Source organism: Euprymna scolopes, chromosome 19 (assembly GCF_053919585.1).
Source record: "Euprymna scolopes isolate OS-2025 chromosome 19, ASM5391958v1, whole genome shotgun sequence".
Taxonomy (NCBI): domain Eukaryota; kingdom Metazoa; phylum Mollusca; class Cephalopoda; order Sepiida; family Sepiolidae; genus Euprymna; species Euprymna scolopes.
This window is the reverse complement of record NC_136500.1, coordinates 117,719,235-117,732,316: the sequence shown is the minus strand read 5'-3', so window position 1 is coordinate 117,732,316 and position 13,082 is coordinate 117,719,235. Positions and strand designations below refer to the sequence as shown.

At 30.6% G+C, this 13,082-nt stretch overlaps 1 protein-coding gene across 1 annotated transcript in view; it reads right to left on the bottom strand.

Moving 5' to 3' along the window:
• Positions 1-572: 572 nt before the first annotated feature.
• Positions 573-13,082, bottom strand: part of LOC145239901 (proteasome subunit beta type-7-like) — a 31,150-nt gene continuing 18,640 nt past the window's right edge. The window contains exons 3-8 of the mRNA XM_080103525.1: positions 11,896-11,993; positions 10,770-10,910; positions 6,704-6,819; positions 4,973-5,031; positions 4,206-4,357; positions 573-811 (exon numbers count right to left, since the gene is read on the bottom strand). Coding sequence (XP_079959651.1) covers positions 694-811; positions 4,206-4,357; positions 4,973-5,031; positions 6,704-6,819; positions 10,770-10,910; positions 11,896-11,993 — 684 coding nt within the window. The 3' untranslated portion in view covers positions 573-693. The remainder of the gene's footprint in view (positions 812-4,205; positions 4,358-4,972; positions 5,032-6,703; positions 6,820-10,769; positions 10,911-11,895; positions 11,994-13,082) is intronic.

Here is a 13,082-nt window from a genome sequence, read left to right as displayed (position 1 = left end):
ATATATATATATATATATATATATATATATATATATACTAGCCTGGGTGCCCGGGTGTGTGTGTTGAGCACAAAAAAGTAAAATAAATAAAAGTGGTAGTAAGCAGGCAGTCTCGAACTCGTACCACGAACGAGGAAAAGAATGTGAAAACAAAAGTGACGTGTTTGCTGTTGCGTCCATTGCCAACCGAAAGTGACGTAGGTTTAAATTAAGGCTAGATAATTGAAAAGAGGGGATGGCTTTCGAAAATATTGGCGAAAAAAGCGACCCCTCCCTGTAGAAAAGCACCCAGTTGAGGGTGAAGTAATTAATGTTTGTGCCCAATTTTTCAATATTTGTCATCCGAAGGGTCAAGCTTCAAAAGGATACTGATCTTGCGAAAACAGACAGGTGAGATTTATATAATAAATATCATTTTCATTAGCAGATACAATTTTTTATAAAAGACGACATTCAGAGGAAAATGCCATTAATAAATTAAATAAACAAAGAAAGCATTTAAAATATTAAATATGTTAAAATATTAAATATGTTAATGTATCAACTATGAAATAACAACAAAAAAATGAATATAGAAATAAAACAAATTCATTAACTGGAATGAATATTTTTTATTGATAAATTTTAACGAAAGCTGTTTATGTAGGTTGAAATATTTCACTTGTTGAATGCTGATGTTAATAATACAAGTGTTTAAGAAGTATCCATGGATTCCTCCGTGACGTCTTCTCCGACGATGGTGAATGGGACCTTGGTCACTTCAGTGGTTAGTACTGAGGTAGTACCACGAGCATATTTATAAGACCCAGTCCTAATAGAAATAAAGGAAAAAAAATATGAGCAATGTAGAATTTTATGAGTAAAATAAGTCTTTTAAAAATACATTTTAGTATGTTTCTAGTATTTTTATAAAGATTATTCTGAAAAAATTCATTTTTCCTATTAAAATTTTAAGTTTTTAATTAAAAAAAAGGTAAAATACATTTTTGGATAAATAATTGAGTTAATAGAAAATGATTATTACATAGAATTCTGATATATGAAATTAATCCATTGTCTTCAAGGTTTATCTACCGCAGCGGCTTCCATACTGGATTTCTTTCTCCACCAGAAATCATCAAAGGCCTGATCAGGATGAAGTCTTCAGACCAACCATCTTTGCTTTGACAATCTTCTTAGCCTTTTCCATTTTATTTTTGTGACAGTGTAATTATTTCAGTGCAGACAAATTTTGCCTAAGATTAGTGTGATGTTATAAGATAAGGTGATATTGACATTTTGGTAGAGAATGGACAGACCACATTTTGGTAGAGAGTGGACAGACCACATTTTGGTAGAGAATGGACAGACCACATTTTCGTAGAGAGTGGACAGACCACATTTTGGTAGAGAGTGGACAGACCACATTTTGGTAGAGAATGGACAGACCACAAGTCAAATGCACATTTTTATCTCAATGACTTTTTTTTCTGCCTCTCTCGTCGATAGCCAACAGATTAAACCAGTCTTAGATTTGTTTGAATCATTGATCTGCAAATCAGAGAGGACAAGTGGCAGTACACCATTTAAACCATGCAGCATGGATTAAACATTTAAACAGTGATTGTGCCGAGGATACTGCAGTCACTGCCAATAGTTGAGCCAAGATATTTGAAACCACTTGTCCTGAGTAGATTATGACCATCTACTCAGATGGTACTCCACCTATCTTATTGGTGGCCAAGCATTCGGTTTTCCCTGATGATCATTCTTAAACTGAACTGATCGTTTCAGAATTGCACTTGCTATTGCAGATAGTTTATTTATGGAAACCAGCATGATCATATACAAGAAATATTTACATGAAACTATTTGGCAAATTTCTTTATTTCAATGATAATTCTTATTAGAAAGTTATCCTGATAACATAATTAGTGTTTAAAACATTGTGTATGAAACATGACTAAAATTAAACATTATTTCAAGTAAATACTTTTTTTTACATATAGTAATTTTAAATAAAAAATTAATTCAAGTAAATAATTTTTTTACATATAATAATTTAAAAAAAAAATAATTTCAAGTAAATAATTTTTTTACATATAGTAATTTTAAATAAAAAATATTTCAAGTAAATAATTTTTTTTTACATATAGTAATTTTAAATAAAAAAATTAATTCAAGTAAATAATTTTTTTACATATAGTAATTTAAAATAAAAATTTTTTTCAAGTAAATAATTTTTTTTACATATAGTAATTTAAAATAAAAAATTAGCATTAGAAATCCAGAAGAAATAACTTTTCAGATTTATTTCAAAGAAAATCAAAGTTTAAAGAATTAACATTTGTTTTTTAACATTCATTTATCCATGTTAGCAAATTTCAAGTAAATAACACCTGAAATGTTAAAATATTGAATAATATTAGTTAATTACAGCAGGAAGCAATTTGGATTATTAAAGAATTAGCAGTTCAGCCTGACTTTGCTCGGGCCCTATGTACTGTTCATAACTTTATGTGCATATATATATATATATATATATAGTTTGACTCATGTCCAGGTAACCTACATCTAAAATTTCAAGTGTTTAGACCCAAAATTGGCAGGGGAGTTTCGTAGAGTCTGCAAAGGTCAACTTTTTCAACTTTGACCTCTTGGCAGCCAAATTTTTGCCCCAAAACTGATTAAAAAGCTTGCTGCATGTCTGAATACCCTTTATGTGAAATTTCAAATGTTAAGACTCAAAATTGGCAGAGGAGTTTGTTAGAGTTTTCAAAGGTCAACTCATTGAACTTTTGACAGCCAAATTTCTGGCTGAAAATCGATTAAAAAGATTTTCCCAAATCTCAATACCTCTTATGTCAAATATCGAGTGTGTAGACTGAAAATTGACAGAGTAATTTGGTAGTGAAATGTACACACAGATATTTTCACTTTTATAGATATATAGAGAAATCTTCATTAATCTAAATACGTTTTAGCAATTTGAAGAGTATCAAACGAAAACATGGCAAGAGCATTACTTACAAATGTACTGCTAAAATAAATGGCTTGATCAAATTGTGTTAACAAGTTATGGCATTGGGATTAATCCATAAAAATTTCTACAGATTTTCTATGCCCAGCATTGGGTGTGTACAAGTTTCAGACGTATGTATAGAAATAATCCAATTTATTAAGTAGATGGAGACAAGATAAAAAAATTGCTATTCTTATTTCATTTTAAAGAGTTTGGGTTATGTATGAAAACTACAAATAAATAAACAAATTTAAAGTGCATTTTTTCGTTTGGCACAACATTTAGCCATGAAAATGCAATATTAAACTTTAAATGGAAAAACGTCTTATCAAAATGCAAAGACGCATATAAAAAATATAAACTATTTCATTAATTTCATAAAAGTTTAAAAGCAGGAAAAAAAAACAAAAAAACCCAAACTTTTAACAACTTAAAAGTAAAATATTTATGAAAATTGGCATAGCCTGAGCACCACTCGTAAATGTTTTCCTCTTCAATTTAAGGGGGAGGGGTTATAAACAAAACAAATAAAATCCTAACTCAAAGCAGCAGATAGATTTCATTGTTACAAAACAAAAACAGATAACATAAACACAAAATCCTAATAAACATTAAATATGAAATTCAATAAACAGAGTTCCAGCCTGAAAAATTTGTATGAAGGGCAGAGCAAGAGAGAAAAATTTTTGGAATTATAATACATTTTGTTTTTTCGACCGCATTTTTTTTAAAGAGAGTTTCACAAAATTACTTTTCTTTAAACGTTTCAGTTTCTTTTTCCTTTTCAGAGAAAACGATATCTACATTTTTCTGGCTCAAGAAGAATTGCACACCTTAAAAAAAAAAAAAAAAAAAAAAAAAATGCACAACTTTCTTTGCCATCTTGTTTCTGCTGCCAATCATAAAGTTTTATTTGAAAGAGGTTTACACAACTTTTTTTGGTGTAGACAAAACTTTTACTAGCACCCTGGAAGGCAGATTGCACTTTCTGTTTTTTTGCGATTCAACTGGCATTGCAGGTGTCAAACTCAATATTTATATCAATTTATTATTAATAATATTAATTAATATGGAAATAATATATCAATTTATTATTAATAATATTAATTAATATGGAAATAAGTCTGACTCACTTTCAACTAAGCAATAGCAACCAAGCTATCATCTTTAGTTGGAATGTTGTTAAAAAATTCCGATTACTAACCTTTTGCCTTTCTGATTGCACTCGTCAAAGGGACGGACATAATCCACTTTGTCTTTGGTAAGGACACACAAGTCAATATTACTACCAGAACCAAGATCATTGAAAATACCACCTGCAATGGCATCTCGGACCAACGCCATAGCTTCTTCACGCTGAAGATAAAAAAAAAAAAGTTATGGAAGAAGGGCAAAGAAAATGTTTACATGAGAAAATATGAAATGCAATTTATAGATTTATAAGTAAATTACTAGAGAGAGATGGAAGGGGGAGTTGTACACTCATACCTCATGCAGCAGAAACACCAGTGAGCTTAAATAATGTCTAATGATCCAATCCATTTTGTCAGAAGTTCAGAAGACAAATCCACTACTGCTTGAAACACAGCCAATACATTTTGGGAGAGAGAATCACTGATTATATCGAATTGAACTCATTTTTAGTGAAGATTTTTTATAGTAATAGTTTATAGAATGGGGGGGGGGAGATCAATGGCAAAAATATCTAGTACAGAGTAAAAAAAAAAATAAAATGAATCAACACCAAATTAAAATGAATCAACAACAAATTAAAATGAATCAACAACAAATTAAAATTAGAATAAATTCAATCATTTCATTTTTAGAAATACAGATTTATAGTTGTTAACGAAAGGTTGATTTTTTTAAACTTTTTATTCAGGTATCTCATGTTTTTGTGTGCAATACTCTGTAATTAACTTCCAAATATTGCTTAAATGAGAGTAAGATTTAGAAAAGATTTCAACTTACTGACATATTTGGCTTATATCTGTCTTCAAACACAGCCATAGCAGCCAAACTTCCTGAACCTTTAATAAAAATAAAATATTGGGAAAAAATGTTTAAACGGTAATTGTTGCTTATTTTTGTTTCTTAAATAACTGATTTGAGGAAGAGGAGGGAGGTCATGCTGAAAAGTTAGTAGATAAAAAAATTTATTATTTGGAGGGCTCACCGCCACTCTACCATAGCCATAACCCTGTTCCAACAAAAATACTAGTAAAATCACGCAATCTCTTAAGTAACCCTTACCTCCTAAAAATGCACATAATTTATCTTCCCTATAAAAAACATAGCTAACTGGCCAGATTCACTGAAATGGCTTGGAAACAATTGTTTTCTTTTCCTTCTTTCCACCAAAATGTTACTGATAATTGTATAAAAAGAAGTCTAATTTCAATTTCTTCTGTTCTGGAACCGTAGAGATTCAATGTCTATCCAGTCAGATCAAATAACAAATAAACATGGATTTATAAGACCAAAGAATCCAACCTTCGGGGCACTAGCGCTTAAAAAAAAAAAAAAAAGAAAAAAGCCCTTTGGACATGTGGCACAGTGGATAGAGACGTTGAATCTCTACGGTTCCAGGTGAGCATTGTCTGAAGATAGCGGTTTCAATCCTACCAAAAGTCGGGTCAGAGGTTTACTTGGCTAAAACGTGGTGAGAGACAACAGAAGGCAGTAATTGCTGTGGATGCCGTTAGGAGATTCGGAGTTCCTATCCTGTCATGGTTACCACCTGACGAAGGCCAGAGGAATAGTTAGCCAAAACGTTGTGAAATAATAACTAAGAAAGATGAGGATAATAGTCCGCAATAAATAAAAATTAATAAATAAAACTCATCTCAATAATTAATTCCAATTAAATAATATATATAGTAGTGGGAATCTTTGACACAAATGTATGAACACTAATAAAGGTTCCCCATTATAAGTGACCTCCATAAGGTTCCACCTCCATTGGGAGTGAGCAACGTAACCCCTAAATCCCCCTTCCCATAGTGGGTTATCATGGAAAATTTAGTAGCTCTACGTCAAACAGTGTGAGTATGCATAAGGTTCCCAGTTATATATATTAATAATATAATAATGAACAAATAAGAATTGTCACCATCGTCTGTTATACGTGTCCGATATGATACACACTCAAACTCCACACCATGTAGTAAAAAAAAAAAAAAAAAAAAAATTATATATATATATAAAATACAATATAGTAATAAATAATATTTATATCTAGAAATAAAATAGGTTTCAGACTCCTAAAATTCATACTAGAAATATTCGCAAGGTCACATGATATAGCAGTTAGAAGAGTTGAAAAATTCAGTTGCAAAAATGACATTCTTCTGAAGGTTCAATCCTTAGTATAGACGATCAAAAATAGAATTACGAATTACCTAGGACTTCTATTCAGTCATGGCTGACAGAACAAGAGCATGCTACTCCTGTGAATTAAATAAATGGTTTTGTTTGAATTTCCGTGCAGATTCCCAAGTTGGACAAAATACACCTTAAGTTCACAGGTTACATCAACCGAAACGTGAAAACGACACTCGAGATGAGAACAGTAGTCCGAAAAATCAAAATACAAATATCCAATCCTCATCTAAAAAATTCAGAACCATAAATAAATCACATTTATAATAATCATTACAATAATTAGAATTGAGAGAATAAAAGAAAATGTAGATAACTTACCCATGGTGACATAAGGGAGTTTATCTGTGGATCCATGGGGCCAAATGCTATAAAGATGGGGTCCAGTTGGATCAACTCCTCCCAGCACCAAAGCAGCACTAATCATGCCATGATATCTAATAAAAAAAAATATTTTTAAAAAATTAGTTTATTATAAACTGAATACAAAAAAAAAAAAAAAAAAAAAATGGTTATGCAATATATTAGGGAGGTGAGAACAACACAGCCATCTGGCAGAGATTAGAAACGATGACGATGTTGCATATAGAAAAAGAATAAAGTTAAAAAATATATTTGAAAGATAATGGAAAGCAGGAAATTCCATTGTCAATTGATAATGTATATTGTTTTTAAATGCTGTTGGAAATTAACACAAAGACTGAATAACAAGTAAACTGATGAAAATTTACGTAGGCAATTATAATAACAGCGGTGATGATGGATCCGAAAGCGAAAGACATATGATGGGACATATGTAGTGGTCAGAGTTTATGCAAGAGTCTTTGGATCATCTGTTTATCCAAGAAAGAATCAAATGGAAAATAAAAATGAAGATTTTGACAAAAGATAATTGATGTCCAGGTTATTGCATTTAAGGAGAATAACTGACAAGAAATGAACATGTAAATTGAATTACAATCTTAGCAGCAGAAATATTGAATATTCAATATTTTAGTTCATGTTATAGCATTCAAGCATTACAAAACAAAAAGTGGGTATTTTTAAAACGTGACCATTTAATATGAGAGTTAAGTGATGAAAATTTAAGTCTGACATTGACAGAATTTTTCACAGATATGCTTAGACATGTTGAAAATTTGAAGCATCCACTTAATCTGTTTCATTTTACTTTAGTAAAAGTTCTAAAAAAAATCAAGTGACCCCTTCCTTGGAACTAACACTTGATCTTTATATGAGATGCATAGATTATAGAATATTTCATCATAGGTCTCTGCTCTTTTTCAATCAACAAGATAGAAATATAAATTTTCTTCTCATTTAGTGACCAGTTAATTAAATTAAATCTCTTTAGTCTCTTTGTTTTACTGGATTCCAGGACAAGAATTTCTCCAGTTTAGTGTAGTTACTATAGGCAACATCCTTTAGAGAAGGTGAACCACCAACCCAGGTATAAGCCAGAGTAGTGTAACCATACAGAGGAGATTTTATTGATGCTTCGAATACTATGTTATTTTGAATATTTAATCAGGGTTTACTTGTAGGGGGAAAGTATCCTCATACCAGGTTGTCTTAGCAAACTATTGTACAGAGAGACTTTAGATACTTGAGGATATTGTCTAGTAGGTATTCAAGTTCTCTCTCTCTCTCTCTCTCTCTCTCTCTCTACATATAGGGATCAAAATGCTATTTCAAATGAAAGTATGAGTCTCTTCTAAAGATTTGCAAACACATTTAAAAAATTTATCTGGTGGATCAAAGAAATTGCAATCAAAGAAGTTTAAGTTGAATGTAACATATCATTCAATAAAGCACAGGCCTGATAGTGCCACTAATACAAAATTTTACTTCTATAAAATACTCGTCTACCTGTTGGCCCTTATATTGTCTTGAGAAATGTCTTTTTTTTAAGCAATGAGTGAAAAAAAAAATAAAACTCTGGAAGCCTCCAGAGCACTACTGCAAGCACTAACTAAAATTAAGGAGGCCCTACTAAAAGCACTACTAAAACCAAGTTTCTACCACCACCCTCCTTGAAGAGAAAATATTTTTAAATAAGGCCTGAAAAAAAAAAAAAAAAAAAAAATCCATGGAAGCACTACTAAAAGCAGTAAATATGGTTATAAATATAGTTATATATTGTATATTTAATTTTTTTTTTTACTCAATAGAGTAAAATTACATTTATTTATAAAGAAAACACGTTAAAATAAGTTAAAACAAGAAAATATTGTTGACCTTGTGTACGCTTTAACTAGCAGCAGTGGCTTTTATTATTGGACTTAAGACAGAGCGGCCATAAAATAGGTAAGCAGACAAATCTTTTGAAATGGGAAGTCAGAAACTGGATGGATGGTTAAAACGCCCAAGAAAGCCGATCTTTATAATTATATAGATAATCACCATCATATTCGGTTTAATGCTAGTTATACATGCTAGCATGTCGAACGGATTTTAAAAATCGATTTCTAAAGTAATTTATCTGCGACCATGTCTTTATCTTTCTTCCACATTCATTTTTTATTGCTTCTTCCCATGCTTTCCCTTGTGCACTGGATTTGCTACCTTAACTATTCTACATCTAACGTAAGCACTTGTTTGTTCGGCACACATTTCTCTTTATAGATTTAATCTTCCTCTGAACTCATCAAAAGTAAGACTCTCTATGAGACAGTCTTTACACATAGTATTATTCATATCATGTCTATGCAATGAATGTCCTTCAATCTTCACCGAACAGGTTTTACTTCCATACACCCATTACTGCATACACATTTCTAATAGACTTTTCCCTTATTTGGCAATAGTAATGCTCTGCTGGTTAGTAATGTCAGGAGGTTTTTGAACTTATTCTATACACTTTATCTCTCGCAATCGCACCATCTTCAATATCGTGTGTCAATTTGAGCGCAACTGGATTATTAGTTTACAGGTAACAGTTATTTAAGTGGGGCTACTATTAGGAGAAATCGTTCACGACTGAAACAATTTTTATTTTTGTACCTTTTCTCCATGTTAAAAAACGACCTTGGTGTCTAACTCTGTCCCGTGGGAATGCATTGTAAATAGGTACTATTAGAAATAATTAAAAAAAATCAGAATTTTGTGCGTTCATAAAATATTGCTGCCTGATGGGAGAAGATACTTTTCAAGCAAAGCAGTGACTTGATAAGTTATGTGAATTTGCTCAGTCAGAAACAGCAGTTACAACGCAAGGGTATGCTGATTTTAAATGTGATCATACAGATGTGAACGATGCTGAACGCTCAGATCACCTAAATTTGGTAGTTGTCTGGCAAACATAAGTAGTCCACTGAATTATTTAAGCTAATCGTAAATTTAAGTTGTATAAGAGGGAAGTTTATTCACCATTTTGCATAAAACTTTGTTAATGAAAAAGTCTTGTTCAAAAATCACTACCGCATTTGTTCATAGTCAAAAAATGAAAATATCGAAAAAAGGTTATATTGTACGTATCAGTTTTTGAACTGAAGATCTCTGAAAAAAAATTTCACTTAATTTGACTGAGTAGTTTTTTTTTTTTACAGCGTAAAAACACGTTTTTATGAGAGCATGTTGAAGGCAGACATCTTGGATTTGTTCTTAATTTTTGTTTGGAGTTTAGAAACGTCACAGGGAGATAACTCCAGTTAAAGCGCCGACACTCCCTCCCCATCTTTAATAACTAGCTTTTCTTCCTAAAAAATCGAACCTTTTGCTCGGTATCATAAACTTTTTTTGATATAAAACAAAAACTACTTGATGAAATTAAGTGAATTTTTTTTTTCAGAGAACATCATTCCATAACAGATACGTACAATTTAAACTTTTTTCGATATTTTTATTTTTTGATGTCTTGATTAAACTGTACAAGTCCCAAATATTATTTAGCATTCTTGGCACATTTAAAAGAAAACAAAAATCACACATCAAAAAAAAAAAAATGGCCAAAAATGATAAAACAAATGCCCTTTTATCATGATAATGCATAGTGTCACAAATTGATTACAACGATGGCAAAACTAAATGAATTGCACTTTGAATTGCTTCCACACCCATCCTATTCTCCAGATCTGGTCCCCAGTGACTACTGCCCATTTGCAAAAAAAGCATCAAATTGTTAGAAAAGTGATAAAAATCAATGTATCACAATAGAAAGAAAATATGTTGATAAACAAAGTCGAATTTTTCGTAAAAGTTGTTACTTTATTAGTTAGGCCCAGAATTTATCGAGTGATGAAAGTATTATTTTAAATGAAGATATATTTTATTTTAAGAAACGGTGATTCTAAATAAGTTTGTACCAAAGTTTATAATACATCAACATCAGTTATGATATTTTATAGACGTTCAACTCTGACTAGAATACAATTATGAAAGTTCTTACTTGAATAACATTTGCTTAAGAAGACAGTTGGCAGTCACCACCCTGGGTGTTCGTCCCGTGTTCAATTTATGAAGCTCGAGTTGAGAGGAGATCATCTGGGTTATCTTCTCTGTATCTGCGGCTGTTCCTGCACCACAACAGCTGTAAGAAATTATAAATATTCACAGTGAAAATTAACTTAAATTCTGGAAACAAAATTAGAAAAAACTAGCTGTACTTAGAATTCAAGGTTTTTCTTTCATTTTTTTTTTTTTTAGATAGAATTTCGAAAGTTAAATTTAATTATTACTATTGTTGGTCATTTTTTTTTTTTAATTAAATAGGTTTTATAAATTTTTTCCTCATTTTATTTGGTTTCAATAAAAATCAATTCATCATTAGCATTTAGTTAAACAGAAATTTTATATGCTGGTACATGTTGGATGACATTTATAAATTGACTTCTAAACTAACCTATCTCTGGCCAAGGTTTTATCCCTCTTTCTCTGAAGTCTATCCTTATGACTTCTCCCAGGTTTTCCTAGACCTTCCCCTGGAGGCTGATATTGTACATTTAACCCGAGAACTCTCATCCATTTTTTTCAATATGACCATACCATCAAACTATCCTGCTCTGCATGCATCTTCCTATTGTGAGCAGATTTAATCTTCCTCATCAGATTAAAGTCTTTGACTCTCATTATATCATTCTCATCATTTTTATTCATGCAGTACAGGTTTTCAACCCTCATGGAGGCAATTTCATCTCCATGCATCATCATACATGCCTGATAGATTCTTTCATTGGTTTACTAATAGTAAAAAAAAAAAATATAATTCAATGTGTAATTATCAATGTTATGTGAAAAACATACACATTTGAAGTTGTCGCATTTTATTTAGAAATAAAGTTGGGCAATCGTTATCTTATGCTTCATGAAAAGTTTTGAGAAAGTAATTATCCAAATAAATGATACCTTAATTACAATAAAATAATTCTGTGATCATAAATTTAGGATTGAATTTAGCAATCTTATTTACAGTGATTGTATTGTAAATTATTCAAATTTATTCAAAATAATTGTACAATTTTTTTTTTATATATATATAAAAACATAACAAATCATTTTTTATTAATTCAACTTACTAGATATTGTCAGTAATGTAGTGGATTTTTGCACAATTTTTGTCAGCCACAACAGTATCATCTGTAGCTCTTGTATCGGCTCCAAGTACAACACCATCCTAAAATGACAAAAAAAAAAAATTTTTTTATTGATTTGAACCAATATTTTTCATATTAAGATATTACATATTTACTTGGGAATTCTATGCTTACTTTTTAGCTGTATAATTTGTATCGAATTCAACTTCAATCATCACCAACGCTCGCAATAGTAACACAATAACCTCGTGATTGTAAACGACACTGTCTCTTCTCACTCAAGTTTGCTTTTTATGCAATTTTCACCCTGTCTCATTTGCATGTGTGCCCTCTGTTTTCTCGTGATCTCGCGAGACTATAGTTTATAGTTTACAGTTTATAGACCACACCAGGCGCCATCTTTTTTCTCTTTTCCCACCCAACACTTTCCTGCGGCAAGTTTACCCCTCCTCCATCACACCACCACTCACACATCTACACAATGCAAAAATACGCGGATGCTTGCTACTCTGGTGAGTATTACATAATTTACTTTTAATGATATTTTGTTTTAGCTAATACATTTATAGAAGCTTTAATTCAGAATCAATTTTTTTGTTGTTTTTATTTCATTTTTTTGTATCTTCTGTAAAATTAACCGACATTGTGACTTAACTATCCTAGGTTTAATTTTTATCTATTGAAAATCATAATTTAAATCTTTTTAAAACAATATTCTCCCAAGCTACTATAAAAACAAATGTCGGCAAATTATTTTTAAAAGAAATAAGAACTTTAGATGTTTTATTTAAATTATTGCTACAATTTAAATGATATCAAAAGAAATACTCTTACTTCTCACCATACAACTTATTGTCAGCTGAATATTCTTTAAATAACATCAATCTTTAGTGATCGGGTAATACCATTTAAAAAAAAAAAAAAAAAGGTGATAATGTACGGATATGAAATTGCCTTAGTGTATTTATATATTTTTTTAATTATTCTTTTATTAATTGATCTCATCAGGCAAGAAATCTTTATCTGTATTTATATGAAGAATATTAAAAAATATAATTTGCTCTCTTTCACTGTCAATGATCCTTGTTGAAATTCAATTATTCTTAATTTTTGGATATCTTTCTACCTGGAATATATATATATATATATATATATATTATTGCAACAAC